Source organism: Amborella trichopoda, chromosome 9 (genome assembly GCF_054954075.1).
Source record: "Amborella trichopoda isolate Santa Cruz 75 chromosome 9, AtrichopodaSantaCruz75HAP2 v2.0, whole genome shotgun sequence".
Classification (NCBI taxonomy): Eukaryota; Viridiplantae; Streptophyta; class Magnoliopsida; order Amborellales; family Amborellaceae; genus Amborella; species Amborella trichopoda.
The window spans coordinates 45,342,582-45,365,990 of NC_142344.1; the positions used below are offsets into that span (position 1 = coordinate 45,342,582).

General features: G+C 40.0%; 1 protein-coding gene across 2 annotated transcripts; it reads right to left on the bottom strand.

Annotated features, from left to right (window-relative positions):
• Positions 1-613: 613 nt before the first annotated feature.
• On the bottom strand, positions 614-21,479 carry LOC18440152 (Tetrapyrrole (Corrin/Porphyrin) Methylase). Of its 2 annotated transcripts, none has more exons than XM_088848246.1 (6): positions 21,219-21,479; positions 20,641-20,765; positions 18,267-18,496; positions 17,985-18,024; positions 2,484-2,575; positions 614-1,024 (listed from the first exon to the last, which is right to left on the bottom strand). In XM_088848246.1, exons 2-6 carry the CDS (start codon positions 20,721-20,723, stop codon positions 828-830), a joined length of 642 nt encoding a protein of 213 aa, XP_088704372.1. In that variant the 5' UTR covers positions 20,724-20,765; positions 21,219-21,479; the 3' UTR covers positions 614-827. The 2 variants fall into 2 exon arrangements, with proteins under 2 accessions (XP_088704372.1, XP_006850368.2); XM_006850305.4 differs by having other exon boundaries at positions 21,145-21,479.
• Between the last annotated feature and the right edge of the window lie 1,930 nt (positions 21,480-23,409).

Sequence of the window (23,409 nt, forward strand, 5' to 3'; positions counted from 1 at the left end):
ATCTTTTTAGACCTACCTCCCGCTTTTTTCAATCCTTCCACTTCAACTAACTCACACTTCTTAATAGGTATTATACTAAATCAACGCCACACATGGCTAACCCACATAAATCTACTCTCTTGTATTATTGTTTATTATAATAGATTCATTTCGAATTCTATTACTTCTTGTCTTACCACTCATCCATCTCAACATTCTCATCTCCGCTACACTCATTTTATGGGTAAATTGTTTTTTATCCGTCCAACATTCTGCCTATAAAACAAAATTGATCTCACAATTGTCCTATAGAACTTATCTTTCAGCTGAGAAAATACTAAGTGAAATATTGAATTAACAATTTTACGAATATGTCGGATCCCTCAATGTCGTGAATAAAATTCCTCTTTTTTCATTTTCCTCCCATAAAATGGAATCGTGATTTTCATTTTGAATGTTTCTTGAGAAATCATTTGAGTTCTCTATCTCTCTCTCCCTCTCTCTCTCTCTGCTCATATTCAAACTTGAATGCTATGTCCCCTGTATACTTTTTCATTGGTCTGAGCGTAGATTGCTTAACCTTTTGGAACATCATATTCATCAATCATCAATAAAATAGAATAGGCCACAGAAATTAGAGAGAGAGAGTGTGTGCGTGTATAATGTAATGTCATGAGTAGATCCATAAGAGTAACAATAACAAGATTGGGAACAAAAGCAAACTCAAATGGCAGTAAGAATGAATGATCATCCAAACTTTATCCCAACTACTTAGGTGGAGAGAGAATGAATACGTCCCTGTAATAAATTAGTGAATAAAGAAAAAGTAAAAGGCTTATCTATTTCATCTACAAAGATTTGGGCCTGATGGTATAAAAATCCAACATCTCCTCTTCTACAGGATGGGTCTTCCCCACTATGACGAGGCAATGCAAAGGTGAGCCAAACTCCACATTAACTAATTCCCTCATGGAACCAGCCACCACAACTTGATCTTCACTACCCAGACGGGCAAAGCCAACACAGGTGGTCTCCTCACTGTAAGCTGCACAGTGATGCACAATGCACGCGTGTGCAGGCATATGAGAGAGAGAGAGAGAGAGAGAGAGAGAGAGAGAGAGAGAGAGAGCATCATTATCTTCATTAAAGTTCTACAGTTCTAAAAAAAAAAAAAGGCTACCCAAAACATGCTTTAAGAATAAAAAGCTACGAAAACATGAAAAGTATAAAATCCACTCAATAAAATATTGAGAGAGATTCATCATCCTCTCAAGTGCTTCAGCTCAAAGCACAAAAAACTACCCACAAAATGATGCCTAAAAAAATCCATATAGAAAAACATGTTATAAGTTTATTACATATACTCTAATGAATCATTACATTCTTTACATGATCTGCAACAACGACATAACCGAAATCTATCCACATCACTAAAATGCATAAAAATCTGCATTCACATATTATCCTCTTATTATAATTAGAGTTCAGAAGGGAACAGAGGGTTATCTGAAAGAACTCCAGAGAAACCCACATAATCATAGAAATCAACATGTTATACAAATGCATGTGCACTAGACAGGTAATCCTTGGATCACCAATTCCATATTTCTCATCCTTTAACATTAACTCCCAATATTTGGCATATCACAGGTTCCTGTATTTGACAATCCTAGTACCCCCAGTGAATTCACCTTAATTCAACAAACCCCCTTTCTTCTTCAATCAATTGCAAGCATTATTTTCCTTTTTCCTTTCCTTTTTTTTAAAGTGAAACACAACTGATCCATCATAACTATATGGATTAAATCAAAACTTTCTTTAAGCAAAAATATACTATAGACCAGCATGGCATATGGTACACCAAAAGACATCCTCTGTCTGTCCTGATTGGCAGATGGCAGAGATGAACCATATCCAGGTGAATCTCCATCAACAGGAACCAAGGTTAAACCCCAAAGTCATCATCTTGAAGGCTATTGGACAATCCCGAGGTGTACCATACAGGCATACACCATGCCGATGTATGGTATATTTTCCCCAACTAGGATGCATAAATGAAGAGATGTGCATGAACCTGACAAGGACTTCACTCTTCTGCATCAGATTAGGACACATGTACTGCTAGTTACGCTATATTAAAGGGAAGTATACTATATGCCAATCGATATTGGAAAGACTATAGTCCAGTCGGTCATCACCTTCCATTGAAATTAACATGATGAAGAGAATGGGATCATCATAACAGGACACTACCCCAATTGTTGGGACCATTAGAACAGGATATTGGCCAATGGTAGGCCCCACTCTCTCCCCATCACCTTCCATTTCAGTGGGATGGTCATGATCCAATTTACGGCAGTTCTCGTATAAAGCATTCTTTTCTTTTTTTGTTGAGAGTAGCATAAAGCATTCAATTATAGTATACTTCTCAATATAAGAAAAGGCTAATATGGAAAAGAAATCCATTGATTCATTGAATAAAGCATGATGCGAGTTTACACTACCAGATTCTCCTCGCATTTGTTCAACCTCCAAAAGCTGTTCAATGGCATTTTGTATTGTCATAAACTTCGGAGGCTCGTAGCATTTCTTTCCTCTGGAGAGATTCATTAAGCAACAAGCAGGCAGCTCATTAGTCTATGTCTACAAAAGGTTGGAAATGTAAACTGCCTAAAAAAAGAATCAAATAATTAATTATGATATAATTTTTAGAATCGGAAATAGAACTGTGAAATTTCAGAAGATTGAAAAAAGGAGCTTTCATTGGTACAAACTACAAACAATGAGGAACTATGAAGAAGATGAAATGAGAGGAGAACAGCATGAATACATCCACCACGTCTATTGTCCCACCCATGGGCATCACATCGAACACCAACACCCCATTGTCCCCCACAAAAAATGGCCAATACTTTATCCTTTTCCACCACAACAGCACATATTATACCCTGTCCCTTACCACTACCAAAGCCAAATTCTCTCTGAAAGCCTGAAACGCCTCCCGCCCCAGAATTCCGTACTCATCCCCCATTCCTTCCGAAGTTCCTCAAGCCTGAAATCTTCTCCTCCCCTCCTTCCCCTACCTCCTCCCCCCCAACCCAACCTAACCCATTCAGACCAAGCCTCCATTTCCTTATCCAACTCAAATACACGATTACACCATCCCCTTTCCCATCCTACAACCTTAGAAGGACTTGACCGAGACACATATTCAGATAACCAAGTCCCTTTTACCCAGTCCCCCCCCAAGCCAGCACTAGAAGGCTAGAAACATGTCTCCAATCGTGGGTGTCACGCAGTGTATGTAGAAACAATTTTCTCCATTGTGCCGTGCGTCAAAACATACCAAAAGATAGGTGTCGACACTGGTAGACACTCCTCCGACACCCGGACCATACGTGTCAAGTTACTTGACTTTCTAAAGTACGAGTCAACATTTTCATAAAAAGTCTAGAAGACATGCAGTGTCTGAATATTAAAAAATGTGTGCCAACCAATTTCGCACCCTGCTCAAACTCAAACCCGAGACCTCTTGTTAAAGTGAGATTCAATCTGCCATGGGGACCTTGTAACCTCGATGATAGATTAACAAAGATTTGTATATATTTATACTTCTACGAGACAACATGTAATAATAATAAATGGCACCCAACAAATTTTGTGCCTACAAAAACTCGTATCCAAGACCTCTTATTAGAGTGAAGTCCACTCTATCAGACAAGTATCATTGATGGTTATAAACAAATATCAATAATGTAATTGATACAAGACTCCGTGAAACAATAATATATGGCACCTCAGAGTATGTCACCCATTGGTTTTGAACCCCACAATCTTTCTCTCTTAGTGCAAGTGAATTGGTTTTGAACCCCAGAATTTTTTTATCTCTTAGTGCAATTGAAGCATGCCCTACCATCTAGAGCATGTGGGCTTAACGTTTTAAACATCTGAAATTCAAATACACAAGCAAGACAATTATGGGGTATTGTACCAATGTCTCGAAAAGTACTACCTTTTCAGCCTCCCGTACTAAACACTCGACGTACAAAGCACACCAACAAGTATGTTAGTGCCCATGTAACACTCTATAAATTCAGACCCTTAAGGGGCATCTAGTATTGTACACATGCAATTTTATAAAGCAATAAAGGTGCGCCACAGCCCTTTTACCCTGCGCAGTCCCTATATGTGTGGTATTGGTGCATGCAAGTAGGCTGAACTTAACCCCTAAGATACCAGACTTAAGAGCCAAGGCATGTGGTTAGTCTAGTGAAAATTTAGCCCCATGACACCAGTGCTACAATGACATCAGCACAAACGTTGGTGTCCAGAATGTAATGGGAGTGTCTAGTACGGAAGGCTAAAAGGACAGTACTTTTACACATGTTCATACAACAATTACCCCTAAAACTTTTTTACTTTAAATTTCTAATGTTTAAAACATGAATGTCACATGGTCACATGGTCCAGATGGTTGTGTTCTTCACTTTTAAAAAGAGACGAAGGTTGCAGGTTCAAAACCAACATGTGACATGTATTGCTTCATTCATTTTATAAACCATCAGCACTGCAATGTCTCCTTGATAGACTGAATTTCTGTCTCTCACAAGAGGTCTGGGCTTTGAATTTGAGTGGGGCACAAATTTGTAAGTACCATTTATTATTGCTTCCTGTTGTACCATAGAATATATATACATATAAATCTTCATTACTATATTATCAAAGTTACAAAAAACCTTTGGTAAATTGAACTTCACTCTGACAACAGGATTTATGGTCGAGTTTAAGCGGAGCATAAAATTGATTGGTGCATATTTTTCAATATTCAATCAAAGGGACATGGTGTGTCTTTTTGAAGTTGACACTTCTCATGCAAGCATTGGCTCAGACTATAAACATGTCAAATAACCTGACATGTATGATCAAGGTGTCGGAGTGTCTACCAAAGGTACACATGTCAAACATTTGACAAACAGGGAAAAATGAGGTGTCTAAGTACCACTGCCTTAAAAATTACATGGTGTGAACTTCGAATTCATTGGCCACCTAACAGCTACCCTTTCTCATGCATAGCCTCTCCAGGGCGTGGGCGTCATTACACCCACTCACATGGCATGCAGCCATTACAAAGCCCACCCTCTTAGCCTAGTCATGCTCTAAGTACCATCTTATTTAACTTTCAAACTTGACCGTCACAATCAAGCGCCAAGCTCAAGCTCAATTGATGCACCATCTAGCCCACTAGCCCACCTGTACGCAAGCGTGGTTGTCAAGATTGAGAGCCTTACACACCAGGCATTGCACTAGCCTTTCCTTCCACAATTGGGTCAATTGGTCCAAGACTTGAGTACCTCCTCATAGAGGTTTGTCGGCCTAAAGACTGGACCACTAGGAGTGATACCTAAATGTCTTATCTGCATCATGATGACAAGGCTCTAAGAAGTTCACATGAATCACTATGGGTGAACCCTAATACAGTCAAGGAGGGCCAAGCAGTAAGCCAGCTTGCCTATCCACCTTATCACCTCAAATCGACCATCATGCCTCTAGGTCAAGCCAATGTGCTGCTTGGGTTGATCTTCTTCCATATTTGGGGACCGACTTTTAGCATCACCTAGTCCCCACCTTAAGTTCAAGGTGCTGCTTGCCTGCCTAAATGCACGTACTTTTTCACCCGCCTTACTGCCTAGTTAAGGCAGTCATGCTCTTCCTCGAACTTCGCCTCTCATGTTCTAGCAAACTTCTGGATGGTCGGCCACAAGACGTGCTCCTACTACAAGAGCTCACCATGTGGTGCCAAGGGCTGTTGACTGACGACTAACTCTAAGGTATTTTTCCACTTTGAAGAGTTCCAATGAAGATCGCAACAAATTTGGGCTAAATCTAGCTGCTAACTGTGCTAGTTGGCTGAAACATAGCGTTCAAGGTACTCCTAATATCATGTCCACCCTCCCAATTTGCCCCTTTGTCTAAGGCATAGATCTAAAAAAAGGGAGTGAAAAAATCAGATACATAAAAGATGACTAATAGAGGATTATGATTTGCAGTTATTACATAGATACATTAAAGCCATTGAACAACAATGTCATGGCCTTGCCTAGTGTAGTTAGAGTAATACTTGACAATTTATTGTCTAAACTTTCAATAAATCCAACAACAATGCTTATTTTGTTGTCCCAACATGAAACATATCACAGATTTATCAGGAGCATAAAATGAAACAACAACAACAATACTCAACACAAGAACCACATTAGTAAATAATAGACCAAGGTATAGGATTGCAGTTAAACTAAAACAAAACACAAAGGCCCAAATATGTAAATTAGATCCAAAATGCTGTCATTTACACCAATAAAATAAAATAAAATAATAAAAATATACAATTAATGAAACTTCTCTGTGCATAAAAAAAGCAACAAAATGCTTAAGCAAATTCAAATGTCACACTGACAACCTAAATCTTTAGTATCATTGAATCTCTTCTTTCTCTTTATACGGACACTTTGGGTATTAAAATATATATATGTTTTTCATTTGGTTACTCTTCTAGTTCTGCCTATTATTTGATATATATAATTGTGCTGATATCTTCTTTTTGGGAGAATATATTGCTGATATTTTTTTATACACTTCTTTAAAGGGATTTTATGAGTGAAAGTTTTTATGGAACTTTTCTCTAAGTCGAGATTCTTAATTTAATCCCACTGTTAATGTGCTTATCTGTAAATTGAGAAGTTTTTTGAGAAAAGATAAAATATGTGTTTATATCGGTTCCATAAAAAAAACACGATTTTTTTAAGATCTTTTGAAAAAATCAGAGTAAACGGATTTCAAAAAAATCGGATATTTTTTAAAGAATCGTGTTTTAAACAGAGACTTGCTAACTATGGTCTGAGGATGGTTGCTAGTAGAGTAGTTTAGCTCCGTGCCCATCAGTTCGAACAAGTGCCCTCAAAACCGCTTATGAGCCGCACACCTTGGTCACTCACGATGTCCTCCATTATACACGATATCTTCTCAACATGGGTGAGGACCGATGCCACTAGTCCATGTGCCATACAAGAGAACCAGTCAACTACTGCCATGATCTGGCACATACTATTGACCTTGGGTAGCCCATTAATGAAGTCCCATGTAGAGGCCAACCTGTGGACCCTCAAGGGATTGGGAGGGGCTCTGGCAATCTGAGTAGCCTTCGTTGATCGGACTGGTCTTGCCAGCACACATGACAGGTTTCAACATAGTGCTCTACTTCCTCTATGTGAGGCTAATAGTAGTTCCAAGCTATGCGAGCTAGGGTCGCTTCTTGTGAAGCCCCACAGTGTAAGGTAACATAAACGTGTCTTTCCATTGCCAAACCCATTTTGGTGTGTCCCTCCTAGATTTAATGCACTAAGCTTCTATGTGATAAGGTTAATATGGGTATCTGAGTAGATGCATCCAAGCAAGCTTACTTCTACTCAGACCATAGCTGCAAACACCACCAAGTGGTCCATCTTCCAGCTTAAAACATCAGTGACCACATTCGCTTTCCACTTTTTGGGGGAGAAAAGACACAAAAAGCAGCAATTGTGTCAGCTTTCCATTTGCTTATATTCACTTGATAATGTTGAACTCAACAAGAAACTCCCACCCTCTAGCATCTGCTTGAGGGTCAACTTCTTCTATGTCAATAACCAAGGCATCGGCACATTGTCACTGCACATGCCAAACTTACTCTAAAGCAGGTAGTAGGGCCCTAAGGAAGAGCACCACGGTTGTAACCTTCTTCTCGTGGACAAAGTATCGTTGCATGTTCTCCTTGACTTCAACTCTCGAAGGCTATCGGGTGAGAATCTTGCATCAGTATTTCTCCAATTGCATAGTTTGAGGCATCAGTATATAAAAGAGGGTTGGTCAAAGTCAAGGAGGTACAACACCGGCTTACTGGTGATTGCCCTCTTTAGATCCCAAAAAACCATCTCACATACCTCCATCCTATCCCACCCGACATCCTTCTTGAGAAGGTTAGTCAAGACAACAATCTTAGGATACCCCTCGACAAATTGCCAATAGTAGTTAGCTGGCCACAGGAAGAAGCATACCTCGTGGATGCTTTCAGGCAGTGGCCACTCGAGGATGGCTGGTAACTTTTGGTCATCCATCTCGATGACACACCTGCCAACCTGGTGCCCGAGAAACATAATCTCCTCCTAGGAAAAAATAAATTAAAACTTCAAATGAAGTCGGTTCTCCCTCAGCTGATCGACTACCAGTCTTAGATGTCAAACATGGTCATTTAAGGTTGAGCTATACACCATAATGCTCTATATACATACACAACTAAGTAGTCATCTATGTACTGAAGAAACATACAATTCATTTAATAATTGCAAAAGGTTGCTGAGCCATTGGTAACGCCCAAAGGGCATTACAAAAAATTCATAGGACCCATACCGGGTCACACAGTTGGTCTTCTCTTGTCACCATCAGTAATGTGGACTTGTTAGTATATTGAGCATAAGTCCAGTTTGGCAAATACCCTAATTTTAGCCTCCCTATCGAATAAGTCACGATCAAAGGCAAAGGGGTGGCGGTTCTTCACTAGTTAGTTTGTTTACAGCTTGATAGTCAATGCACACAACCAATGAGCCATCAAGCATCCTTTGGAATCAGACCGGTGTCATAAGATGACTCAGATGGTTGATAATCCCTGCATCGACTGCTGGCAGAACTCAGCCAACTCCAAAGGGCTCATGCAATATGAGGCTCTTCCTAGTGGTCATGCTCCAATTCTAGCTTGATTCATTGATCACGAACACTCCAAGGAGGGAGGGCCTTGGGGAGCTCCGAAGGCATGACATCAGCATACTTATTCACCATCAAGCCATCCCCAATCTCTTTGGTCACTGGGGCCACCAAGTAGGCCACAGAGCCTCACCAGTCTTAACTACAGCAGGACCACATCTTCCCTTTCTCCTTGATATCAACAGGGATCATAGAAAGGCTCCTCCCATAAATTCACCCCAAGGTGTGGCACAAATGAGACCTTAGCCATGATTAAAAAACCCAACCTATAGATGGAAATCATCCAAGAGAACAGCAGGTAATGAGATGCCACGCACTCCAATCTTACTTGGGCCCCAGCTAGTTGAAGGCCTCGTCGGGTTACCCCTTGAACAGTCACAAAGTTCTTGTTGCATTAGTATCCACCACCACTCATGCCTCCTTGCCATTCAAGGTGATCTTCATGTGCATGAGGCCACCCAGAGTTGCCACTTCTTTGCACCTTTTGCATGGCAAGAAGTAGGAGACCGACACTCATGACCTCCTCTTCATCTTCAAGTACTGTCTGGACTATGTTAAGGGACTGCTTGTAAGGGCAACGCTTGGCTTTGTGGGGGATTGCATATGCAATAGCCCTAGAAGTCCCTCTTGTCACTAGGTTTGCTAAAAGTCTCCCCCTTGGGCCACCCCATTGCTTGCTGCTTTTGGTCCCGACCACCTTTCTTCCATCTAGCCCTGCCGTTGCCTTAGTGTGAACCCACCGATGAGGAAGTCAAATTGTAACAAACGAGATTCTCCATAAGAGCCTCAACTGCGACGAAATCCTTTACTCCTTGCTGCCTAATCTCGGCCTGAGCCCATGGCTGCAAAACCAGCCATGAGGCTAAAGATCTCGTCTCCCTTGGACATGTTCTTATTGTCTAACATCAAGCTAGAGAAGTGCTTGATATACACATGCACAGTGGTTGTGTGCTTGAGTTTCCTTATGGCCTTCTTCGCGGTCCAGACAGCATTCCCCTATAGGAAATGTTCCTTTAGCTCCTCCTGGGGTCATCCCAAACCACAACATGAGGCCTCACCTCATCACTGGTGTGCCATCCACTAAAGCTTGGCATCTCTAATAGGGCACTTGTTGGCCAAGGCCACTTGGACTTCCTCTCGAGTTCTAGAGGAAGTTTTCCAACTCCTTGGCACTCCTCCCTCCAAATGCCTTAGTTTAAGCACTCAGAACTCTAGGTAGCTCAAGCAAGCTGGGTGAGTTAGTCAAAGCCCTTTGACAAGACATAAGCTCCAAGTCAAAAACTTGAGATTCTCATTGAACAGGTCAATCAAATCAACGACATCCGCATCAAGGTCTTCCACACGGGTTTTCCAAGAACCGACCACTCCACGTGGGTTGCCACCAGTCTATCGAGCCGTGTGGTGAGGGCCAACAAGCAACCAACTAATCAAGACATTCCATCACCAAGGTCACACATTCCATAACAATAGGGCAATCTCTTTAGAAAAGTTGAAGAACCTTTCCTCTGACACTAATTGTAATGGGAACAATTTTCATTAGCCTATCCAAGAGGCTTGGCTCCTAAATTTAGCAACTTAGAGTCAAGTTCAGCCTACGTACATGCACCAACACACAGACAAAGTAACTAAAGGATTAAAGGGTTGTGGCTCAACTTTATTGCTCTATATAACCAGGTGCCTCTCAAGGGTCTGGGCCTAGGGGTTATGTAAGCCCGTATTAGAATCAGGCCGACCACCAAAACAATATGGGGCCCCGTCCCCTTTAGTCAAATCAATTGGACCAGATTTTTAAAAAATAAATAAATATACGAAGAAGAGTTTAAAAAATGGAACTATAATAAAAAAGTAGGCCACCCTTGCCTGGTCAGTCCAATCAGACAAAACCAATTGACCCAACCGACCAAAACCATTCCAATATTCACTTTGACAGGCTTTTGACCAAACCCGATTTTGCTTTGGACCAGACCAGCCAACACGTCAATCAGCTGTCCAACGGCTAGATTAGCCGGTCCAATCCAGCCTTGATAGCATGGATATAGACCTGGGTCAATTAATTGTTTAAATTACATATCATGGGCCACTTGGCAGCCTTCCTTACTCTTGTATGGCTAGCTAGCATGGCATTACACCCACTCGTAACCTATAACCCTTATAAAGCCTACTCTCTACCTCACTCATGGTCTAGCAACCATCATTTTTTAGTATCAAACTTGACTAGCCTGCCCAGCTCAGACTCAACCAATGTGCACTAGCCTCATGTGCACCCACATGGTAGTGAGGCCTGAGCCCCACACACCATGCACTGCACCAGCATTGCCTTCCCACGTTTAGGTTGGTCAATCCAAGGCTTGCGAACGAGCCCCACACACCATGCACTACACCAGCATTGCCTTCCCACAGTTAGATTGGTCAATCCAAGGCTTGCGAACCTCCAACATAGAGGTTTGTCAACCTAAAAAACTTGAACCGCAAAGAATGCTAGGTAAATGCCATCAATAGCAAAAGTCCGTACAAGACCTGTGGGTGTTATTGGACTTGTGTAACGATTGGCTCTTGGGCCTTCCAGACATCCGTTCTATTTTAGGCAGAAGAACTATGGCTACTATGTCGTGTTCTTCTCTACCGTCCCAAGGTGCTTCAAGTGCAATTAGGAATCTTTCGGACCCCATTGTTCTCACTAAACTTGCCTCTCATATTGGCCAATTCTTCATCTCCGTTGCCTCCCGCATCATTGACAACCTCATATGGGTTTTCACAACAGAGACCATTGGGCAAAACTCAACCAGATCCAAACACTTTTCCCTCTTCCCTAGCACATCGGAGGTGCCCTCAATGTTGCTCAATGGTCCTTTGAGAGAAACAGAGGATGCAACATCACCACCAGCATGGCAGATTTCCATGCCTTCATTTTTTAACATAGCATTATCGACTTATTGCTCAATAATGCCTCCATTTCGTCAAACCATCTGACCTCTTCCTCCTTTCTAAGCTGGATCAATTCCTGGTCCACCCACCTTGTGAAGTCCTTTTCTAGGGGTGTTCACACCAAAACATATCCAGACCTAACTCTAATCATATCCCCATTTTCACTAACACTCAACCTAATAAACTCAGCCCTCAACCGACCTAGTTTGAAAAGATGAGGCTAGAGGATACAAGCCTTCGCAGTTTGATACCCCAATTAAGATCCTCCTTCGAGCTGCGAGATTGTACTGACTTAAGGCTTGCAAAATACTGCAACTTTTGAAGAAAAAGTCAACAGCATAGGCAGAAACTAGAAGGGATTCTGCCAAGAGGGACCTAAAAAATAAAATAAATATCAAGAATTAATAGGTAAGGATGCAGACAGAAACATGGCTTTCTTCCACCAAACGGCAAACTACAGAAGGAGAAGCACAATTCATCCTCCAATTCAAGGATGACAAGTGCCGTTTAGGTGATCTGGCTGGAACGCAACAACCACATTTTCAGGCGGTAGAAGATGCAACCGCCAAGAATCTTCAACAAAATTAAATTCCTAGTCATATTTTGGGCTAAGAAAAACACCCAATTCAAGCACAGCCCCCTCTCAGATTTCCAATTCAACTGGCAGCACCTTCTCTCACTTAGAACACCAAGCATCTCTTGGTCTTCGTTTCCCCGAAACAAGGTCAAGTCAAACTCAATTTCGATGGTTGCTTGCTTGGGAACCCTGGTCCCGCAGGTATCTGGGGTATCTTTAGAGACTCGAGAGGCTCTATGCTTCTCTCTTTCTCTCACTTTGTGGGAATCACAGACTCAACTGTAACCGAAGCATTAGCTCTCCTTGTGGGACTTCGTAACTTCAATCCCTCTTGGGGATCAACTCTAAGAGTGGAGGGGGATTCGAAGAATGTCATAGAAATCACAGACTCAACTGTAGCCGAAGCATTAGCTCTCCTCGTGGGACTTCATTACTTCAACCCCTTTTGAGGATCAACTCTAACAGTGGAGGGGGATTCAAAGAATGTCATAGCTTGGGCCTCTAACTCGTCTCAGTGCTCATGGAGAGTGGAGCAGATTGTTTATGAGATGTACCACCTTTGCAGGGCTACACATGTGGTTTGGAGGCATATTTGGAGGGAGGCAAACTATGCGGTGGACGCTCTAGCTAAAGAAGGAGCTTCTCAGCAAAATACTCACAAGGATTACAACCACCTTTCTGAGCTCTAGACAGCATCCTTTTGTCACAAATACCTATGATTGTATAGCTTGCATAGCATTCTTTGAGCCCCGTAAGGGTTTTTAATACACGAACACCTGGACTGTGGGTGGTTATTTTTTGCACTCATTATATACCCTTCCTAATACAGTTAACATTTTCAAAAAAAAAATATGACTAGTGAATATATGAGGACAACAAAGACACCTGTCGAGTCATCACCACTTTGTCCAAGGGCCATTTCTCTAAAGAGGACATTCTAGAAACAATTCCTCCGTTAGAAAGGCCCCTAACCAAACATGAGGTGCTCAAAGCCATTCTCGAGTTAGACCACCATAAGACACCTATGCCAGACTGCGGCCATGCCATTCTCTTCACCAATTCTAGGATGCCTCCGGCTCAGCATCGTGGTATGGCTCGCAGAATTCCTCAAGGGGGCATCAAAAACAAGGGAATGAACACCACTTTCATTGCTCTAATCCCCAAGCTAGAAGAAGCTAACGAGATCTAGAAATTTAGATTGAAATAATATTTCCTATAAAATTTCTAGTGAGTGTATCAGCATCCAGCCGATGTCAGGCTCTGAGCCAAGTCATCTCTCCTCCTCAAGGCACCTTCGTAGTGCTCATTGCAAATGAATGCATTGACAAGAGATTCCAACCCAAAATTCTGCGTTATCATCTGCAAATTGGATATGGAACACACCTGTGACCTGAATGTCTGGGTGCTTATCCTCTGTTAACATTTAGTCCTCATCAATGGAACCCCACAAAGTTCCTTTCTAGCTTCATGTGGGTCACGACAGAGAGATCCACTTCCCCCTTCTTGTTCGCATTATGACAGACATTTGACAACCTCTACAATCATGGCCCCTCTTGTTCGCCATTATGGCAGACATCTTCAGTAGGTCCATCAACAACCTCTACAACCATGGTTTGCTCAAGGGTTTTCCAGCTCATGCAATGGACCAGCCATTCCCATCTCCAATCCACGGATGACACTCTTCTATTTGCAATGTAAACCCTCATCACATCAACATCCTACAGCTGTTCAAGAGATGCTTCAAATTGGAGACCAGTCTTAAGTGAAAATGGCCAAAACCAGACTTCTTGGAGTTGGCCTAGCCTCAACAGTGTCCAAGCTTTGGGGCAGAGGGCAAGCTGCGGCATATACTCACATGGGTCTGCCTTTGTGCATTGATAAACCAAAGAACTCCGAATATGATTGTATTGTGGAAAACTTCAAGAGTACCTTGTCATCATGGAATGTCATTTTCTCTCACTGAGTGGTCGAACGACCCTGATCAAGGCAACTTTATCGAACATGCCTGTATTCCAAATGCTCCCCTCTTGAATGTCGGTGAATGTTATCCACGAGTTGGAAGCACTGATGTGGAACTTCCTCTAGAGTAGCGCAGTGAATCCAATAAATTTGCTTAGTGAAGAGGGATAAAATTTGTAAGCCAAATAGGTTAGGGCAATGTTTTCAAGGGCTGAAGAAAGAAAAGGCGGCCAAGGGTCCTGACTACCTAGGCAGATGCGTCATGATAAAGGCACCTTGAGGGGTGATCAAGGGTGTTGGAGGGGTTTGGGTTAAGTGCCTTGGCCCAAGGCCAACCAAGGCGCTAGGCGCCTACCTACACGGTGGCTTGGCCAACTAGCTGGGCGCTTGCGAAGCCCCCAGCCCTAGGCACCCCCCTAGGCCTAGGGCCTTGGCTCGCCTCAAAGGCGCCATCTAGGTACCGAGGCAAGCCGCCTTCTTAAACACTGGTTAGGGGGATCCAAGAATTAGGAAACTACAAGATTGTAACACTGCTGTTCTCGGAAAGTGGTGTTGACTCTTTGTCAACCACAATGACCACATATGGCAGTCGGTTATTAGCCATTGGCATGGAACGGATGTCTCAATTGGTTGCCTAAAGGACCATTAACAATGCGGGGCCCATGGGGTTTGGAAGGCCATTATGTCCATAAAGAACTACAATCAAGTTCGATGCCTAACTAAATCAGGAGACGACATCAGATTTTAGAGGGACTCCTTAGTGGGACACCAACCCCTCGAACTTTCTTTCCCGACACTATACAATCAAGTGCTGGACAAGGTGCCACCATTGAGCCATATGTCAAACACGTAAGTGGCCAACTAGTATGGAATCCCAATTTTTTCCATGACCTAAATAACAATGAGATTGCAGACGTCTTGCCCATAATCAGTTGCTTTAATCATGCCTCATCTCGAGATAAGGCTTAAACAAGATCACTTGGAGCCCAACCTGAAATGTACTTTATCGGTGTACCAACTTCTACTGATCTAGATCAAATCATTAGTCAGGTGCTCCCCTCAGGATTCATGGAAAGTTACAGCAAAGGTTTACACTGGCTGCCTTCCTAACACAACCCTCCTCCTTTACCTGGATTTGAAACTGGCAGGGGCCGGCCAAGGCAGAGTTGGGACCTGCTACCCTCAAATCACTTGCCATATCAAACACAACCTTGGCGATCAATCAACTCATCAGGAGAGGGCTTAAACTGGTCAAAAGATGTATCATGTGCAGCACTAAAGAGGATTCCATCCCTCCCTCTTCATCCATTGCAACCTCGCCTCTAAAGACTGGTTTTTCTTCGTCCAATTGTTCGACTAATCCTCAGTCACTACATAATATGTGGAATGTCTTTTCGAACTCCATTTCTCCTTTGCCCGTTCCACCTTGGGTCTCATACTTGGTCTATCTGGCTAGAACACACTCGCCAAAACTTTGAAACTTTGCATACCCAAATCACCAACCTTATTGACCGAATTAGAACAACAATCATCATCTAGGCACTTTCACAAAAAGAATTCAAACGCCAATAAACATCACTTCATGACTCAGTGGCAATAAACATCACTTCATGACTCATTTGATCCACCCTATATACAACCACAAGATTGCGGCTGCCACCAAAACAAGGCACCATGAAACTAAATTTCAATGGTAGCACCATTGGGAACACAGTCAAATATGGCTTAGATCATCTCCAAAACCCATACTAGTGGGATCTTACTTACCCACTCCAGACCCGCAAGCACAAAAGATATCCCATTTCATCATCATCACCATCATCATTAGCAGAGCATTTTCCAACTATTTGGGGTCGGCTAAACAAATTTGGGTCAGCCATTTTGCTCTATCAAGGGTTATACCCTCAATGAGGCCATAAATCCCTATATATTTTCTCACTACTTCCAAACATATCCTTTTGGGCCTACCCTTGCCCTTTATATAGCCTTCTACTTGAACCAACTGGCACCTCCTAATAAGTGTTGTACTGGGTCGGTGTTGCACATGTCCAACCCACTTAAGTCTGCATTCTCTCATCTTATTGCCTATTGAAGCCACACCTAAGTTCTCCCAAATGTATTCATTTCAAATTCTATCCCTTCTTGTCTGGCCATTCATCCATCTAAACATCCTCATCCCAGCTACACTGATCCTATGGTTATGTTGTTTCTTGACTGCCTAACATTCTGCCCATAAAGCAAAGCTGGTCTCATAGATGTCCTATAGAACTTCCCCTTCAGCTTCATTGATATGTGGCAATCACATAAAACTTCAGTAGCACATCTCCACTTCGCCTACCCAGCTCTAATTTTGTGTATGACATTTTTCTCAATCTCTCCATTTTTATAGATTATCGACCCAAGATATCAAAAGGGCGCTTTTTTTGGTATTTCTTGACAAAAGATGTCCCCTCTGCTGAATCCAAAGACTTGCTGGTCTGCATGCAGTCATTCCACAAATTTGGGGCTCAATAATTATCATAGAGTGTCATTCCCAAAACATCATCTCCTGGGCCAACAAGTCCAGCCCTTGACAATGGAAGGTAATCAACCTCTTTTAGCAATTCCTCCAATTGTGATATGACCTCTCAGCTTTCAAATACACTTGGTGAGAAGCAACCCAATCTCTGATCACCTATCCAGTGAAGAGGTGACTTGATCAACCAACCTAGTCACACAGCCTCTATCATCTAACCCTTTTAAGTCATCAATTTGTACAGCCTAACCTATACGATAGCCATTTTTTATATCTAGATTCTAAACCGGACATCCATGAAAAGTTTTGGTCTTTATGCATCATATCAAACCGTATAAGCTACATCATCAACCCAAAGAGTTATTTATCACAAACAAAGTTTGAAAAAAGATGATGCACTTTTTAGTTGGTCAATTGAAGGAAACTGCTAAGAAGTTCAAAAAAAGACGATGCACTTTTTAGTTAGTCAATCGAAGGAAACTGCTAAGTAACTCAACCCTAAAAGTATGCGAGAAAAGAGAAAATATCAGCAAAGAAAACTGATATGCCACCGACACGAAAACATACTTGTCAACACATGCACAAAGAGAGAGTGAGAGAATGAAAGAGAGAGAGGGGGGGGAGGATGGCAAAGGTAGGAATATGGTAGGCTAAGGAACAGTAGACAAAAGACAGAGATGGCAGATGAGGATGGAATACATGGCTGAATTTAGCATGTTAAGATGACGGGGAAGAGTAAAGAGAGAAAAATGATGGTGATAGCCGTGATACAGACAAAGGACAAGTAGGGATGGAGTATGCTAAGGAAGATCAGGGACAATTAGAGAGAAACAGCGATGAGGGTGGAGCACTGGACGAATATGATAGGAGACAAAGGAAGATGAGGAGTGTGGAAAGAGAAAAGGCTGGAACAAGGATGGGAAAGGATGAGAGGTATTGATTATTGAAGTTAAGTGCAAAGGGATGGGATACGCTCTATTATTTTTCATGTCTCCACTTCATATCATCATACTAGTATGCAAAATCAAGTGTTCATAATCCAGTTCAAAAAAACTGACAATAAGAATGGCACATCCACATTGAGCAATACTTTGAACAGGCCTGGCCCCACAAGATGCAATTTATAAAGATCCAAATATATGATAAAAAACATAATGACAGCTAAAAGTGTAATATCCTTCAAAAAGAAAAGGCTATAAGCCATATTCAGGAAACAGGATAATTGTTTAGGACACATACCGGCACAATGATTCTATTGATGGTTCCTTGACACGTATATCTGCAGGGTTAAGGAAATATTCAGTGAGAGTTATTTTATTTTGTTTCATAAGTAAATTGCAATCAATAAGTTAAAGAGGAAATATTAGGCACAAACAAATAGTCCTTCAATTTGATGATGGGTTTGGTCGTGATGGAGAAAGAAGATATATGACAAGCCCACATCTCCTGCTTAGATACTTCCAAACAAAAAGTACTGCCCAATCTAGCAAAAAGTATCCTCTTTGTTAGAGAAAAGCTCACCTAGTAAGCAAAGAGTATGCAACCCATGAAGACGATTTGAACATATTTTCTCATAAAAACTGTCTGGTCTCCATGTCTCGGTGAAGAATGGTACGGAGACAATTTCTCCATAGCGATAAAGTTGCAATCCACAAACCCCAATTGCATTGACTACAGAGGCATTGTGTATCACCTTGACTTCCACCCCCAATTTTTTGGCCCGGACAACCAGATCAGTATGTGTAGTTGCTCTGACAAGTAATAAAAACAGAAAAAAAAAAAAAAAAAATTGTTAATTAAAGCAATGTAACAACCAGTCTTCGTAAGACAATGTCGAATGTTATTGTCAAATGGAACAAGGAAGTCTTTGTTACTGCACCATAATAGAATTTTTCTTTTAAATGTAAAAATATTTATTCATTTTAAAAACTAAAACATGGTAGAAATGGAAAAATCAAATCATCAAAAAACACTCAGGTTGGTCTTGGATTTCTTCATGCTCCAAGTGGAGAATTTTGCTAACTATTTTTGGTAAGATCCAAGGCTATGCCCCCTGGATCATGTATATATAATTCAAAGACCACAGAATATTCCCTGAAAAAAATAAGAAGACCAATCTGTGAAAGAGCACAAATGCATAATCTCCATCATTAATTAACACTCCACATCAAGAAAAAACAAGTGTGCTGTCTATCCAAAAAAATAAAACAAGTGCAGATCCTAATCCTAGAGAGGGGCTTCAAGGGGTCCATTGATGCAGAATCCACAGCCACTTCTCCAAGCCAATCTTCTGTTATGGTTTGTTGCATTTTAATGGGATCCAATCTAATCTCCAGGTGCAGTAATAAAGCAATGCAAGGATCCATTCATCCACTCAAGTGTCAAAGCTCACTATTGACCAATGGCAAGACTTACAGCTCAGCTTTGTCTCTATTAATTTTTTTATTTCTTCTGAATACAATGGCTGATTTTACTTGGTTTGCTTAACTTCCAAGAGTTTTCAATGATCAATTTTAGCATTTCTACATTATGAGATGTAACAGTGGAAGAGGCATCCCCTTGCCCATGAAGATGGTGTTCGTGTCCACACAAAGCACATCGAGATTTAGATAATCGGTGGTTTTCTCATATATACATAAATCTATTCTGACTACTATTATAATAACATCAATTCAGGAGTAGCACTTACCATACCTTATAAGCATTAAGATAAGTCAAACTGCATATATAGACAACTAATCTGACATGATGCTAGCCACAACCGACCGAGTCATATAGGTTGTTGGCAAAAGCAAAGCCTAGAAATAACTCCCCAAAAAAAAAACGGTAACTCAGAATAAATAAAAAAAAGAGAAAATAATGGGACAGATTCAAGCACTCTTGTTCAGACCCACATACACAAATCAAAAAAGAGTATTAAGAAAGTCGTACAAGATCATTGAAAAATAAATAAATGATATCATTTGGTTTGCTTTAGGATAAGTTTTTATAATGTTGCAACCTTATACTATAGAAGCAAGGTCTACCTCAAAAATCCAGTAGAAAGAGTGTTCCGAAGTTGGAAACCTTCCGAGTGATCATCTTGACCTTGAGATATATGGATATGAAGAAAAAAAAAATGTTAACTCCTAAAAATAGTGCATCTTGTAATAAGTTATCCGGACCGTCTATTTTCAAGTGCTCAATCTGCACCATTTTTGGAATTTCAAATTTTATAATTACAGTTGAACATGGATATTCAAGCTAATGTAAGGTCTTCGACACGAAAACTACATCTTCCGACAAAATTTAGGCATCTTTCCATCTCTACAAGACAGTTAGGCATCTTTCCATTTCTCTCTTTGTCTCAAAAAAAGCAAAACCCATAAAATTTAACAAAATAGAAGGTGGGTTATATTAGGTACATTAATATGCTCTAGTCTGTAATTTTCAATGTCCTAAATGTTAGTTAAAATTCAAAGTCTGCAATTTTATTTATTGAGGTAGATCATAATCTGCAATTTCTATTGCATAAAGCTTTCACGTGACCAATAGTGAAAATACTTGGACTTGAATCCTTTTATACTTAATTTCATGTCTCAAAGAAATAGGAAGGTCATAATTACTTACAACCATTTGATGTGAAATCTGATAGCTTGGGTGTGTCACAAAGTTCGAGAGAATTTCTTTTGAACTTTGAGCTTAGTCAATGAAATAAATGCAGCCAACCAATTTTACATCCAATGGTCAAGATCAATTACGAGCACCTGGTACCAAAGGTAAATGGTCTCATATTTAAATTTGACATGAACCATAGAAAGAAGTACTTCTCCAAATCCAGCCTCGTGAGACACAAAACATTCACACCAGTAAAAAAAATTATTCCAAAGAATAAGCTTTAAGCTTAATAACGCACCCAAAGGGATCCCCAACCACTAGGAAAGCTACATCAAATTCACGAGCTTCGTAAAGCATATCATCTACCCTTTCCTCCACCATCTCTCTGTCTGCAACAATAAGTGGCTTCCCATACAATTCCTCCTAAAAGCCAAATAAAATCAGAACCAATGCCCATGTTAATTGGAACCAAAATATATACAATAACCAACATTGTAATTTCACCAAAAAGAAAAAAAATTGATAGTGTCAACTAGTAAGAGCTGAAAATATCAAACAGATTATACCAAAAAATTGAAGCTCATACTTATCATATAGACACATTTGAAAAATTCATTGGTGTGATGAATTGTCATGCCATTGCATAAATTATGAATCTTTAATGGTGAATTTCAATTTACAAGAGAAAACTGAGTGATTAACCATGACTTCACCAGAAGAAAAGGGGCAAAAAGAAAAAGAAAGAGCATGAACATGGGCATCTAGTACCAAAGAGAGAAACAAAGAAATATAAGAAAGATACCAATGTTGAAAGGCCATTAGAGGAGAGGCCAAAGGAAAGCAAGGAAGTGTAGGCCTCAATATATACTCTCTCACATTTTTTCACAGCTTCAAGGCCCTTCAAAGTAATATCCTTCTCGTCCCCCAGTCCAAGCCCAATAATGTATAGCATTCCTTTTTATTTCGCTCCACCGCAAAAACCCTAAACCCTAGGTTACCACTGGTGGATTGTTTGCCAGAGAAACTGAAACAATTTTAAATACATAGGAGCATTGATCATGCGACCATATTTGCAACAGTTACAGCCAAGGTATCGCTTACAACTCTCTCTCTCTCTCTCTAAACGCGCGCACTTATATCAGTGGAGGGCAGTGCTCCTGCTGTAATTCTTGCTTAGGTTGCAGTTTCTTGGACGTATAGTTTAATCCCGCTGGATCACTCCGTACATTACTCGCGAGATTCCCTCTTGAATCGGAAACAACCCCCTTAACGTAGAATTGGATGGCTTTTTGCGACACAGTGCGACCGTCTGATACACTTAACTCAACAAAGTACAGGCGTGCATATATATATATATATATATATACATCAATAAATCATATATTGAAATTGAGAACGAGGTCGTAGTGGTAGCACTACCTTAGCTTTAGGTATCGGTCAAAGTTATTTTCATTGGCGCTTTTGAAAAGCACTAACGATTTCTAAAACAGGTAGGAGCCTATATTTCCCACTGATCTACCAAAAAAAAAAGTCATATATTGAAATTTATTTGTAGTTTACATCCTCATTTACATATACATATTATTTCATAATAATAAAACTCAAAAAATAATAATTAAATTAAATTGAAATTCCTAAATATGTTACTTTATTAATGAAAAGTTTATTCGTCAATATTTTCTTATAGTTCAAACCAAAATTGCATCATAACAACATAGAAAAAAGTTAAAAATTGTTAGTTAATTATTAATTCAAAATGTACAACCCTTTTTGCATAGCTATTAATATTCAACATCTTATTATCACATCACAATCACCCTCAATAGATCCATTTTTTTCTAATATTTATTCATCAAACATCCTTTTCTCAATATTAATTTCAGTAGGACCATTTGAGTTGTCTTCATTGATGCCATATTCCAATATTAGTATGGATTGGATCTATATACGACTGCCTCCTCGTGAGCAAGCTCATATTGCTACGAACAAATACAGTTATTAAAAAAATGAATGTTAAAATTTTGGAAAAGGGGCCATACTGCACTTTGTAGGCAAAAGTACTATAAATTTTAAAAACTATCGAAGACAAGTACAAGCATCCAAAACTTGGAAAACTCAAGTGCATGGCAATGCAAGTAGCATGATATAAAATACTATAATAACAAATTTAAGTAGAAAAAAACTTATAATGTTTATTTATACTTGAAATAAAAGCATGTTTTTATTTATAAACCCCATGTAAGAAATTATGATAGTTTTTAATTTCATTCCAAACTATTTTTTAGTTCTACTATATTTTTATTTGTAAACTAAAATAGCATTTATTGAATAGTAGTTATTCTAAGCAAAGAAAAGCCACATTCGAAAAACAAAATGTGTTAAAAAAGGGATACGCTATTAGACACTGTATGGGAGAGTTGTACGCATTGTTAGAAGGGCGACATACATGTCTGTGTCTACCAAGTGTCAACACGATACGTGTATCAACGTTTCGTATTGAGCAACTTCTTTATTCCAAAACTCATCTTAGGATTATCTTTTTTTTATTTCAAAATTTGGCGATGTAATCTCTAAAACCCAATGATCAACTTCAAAGAAAAAAAACCTAACCTATAGCCTAAAAAACGACGTCCCACAATTATATAGGGAATCATCCAATTATTGGAAAGAAATAACTAAATGTTCAAGAACTTAAAATCCAAATTTATTTTATTTTAAAACAATCATTTATTGATACTAAATGGATCCCAATTTTTTGAATAAATAAATTCTTCCAATTAGCAATTTTGTAGAAGGGAGTTGCTGTATAGTATATTCTCCTGCGGAAGCACGCTATGTATACTGCTTTCTAACAGCAAATGAGTATTCTAAATAAGGAAAAAAATGGAAACTTATCAAAATCCCTCAATAAATAAATTATTTAATATTTTTATCGATTTGCAATTATTCCAACCCATAATCATGTATTTTTTAATGAGTGTTTGGAAATTATGCAAAAACACATGCGTAGAATGTTAAAAGTTTATCTTATGGGTATTTTTATGTAAGGCATAAATCTCATTTATTA

Coding starts and splice junctions, on each gene's coding strand:
- LOC18440152 (XM_006850305.4), bottom strand. CDS start 21,294: ATGCTATACATTATTGGGCTTGGACTGGGGGACGAGAAGGATATTACT. Junction 20,766..21,144: donor CTAATGGCCTTTCAACATTG/GTATCTTTCTTA, acceptor TTTGGCTTTTAG/GAGGAATTGTATGGGAAGCC. Junction 18,025..18,266: donor GCATACTCTTTGCTTACTAG/GTGAGCTTTTCT, acceptor TTAACCCTGCAG/ATATACGTGTCAAGGAACCA.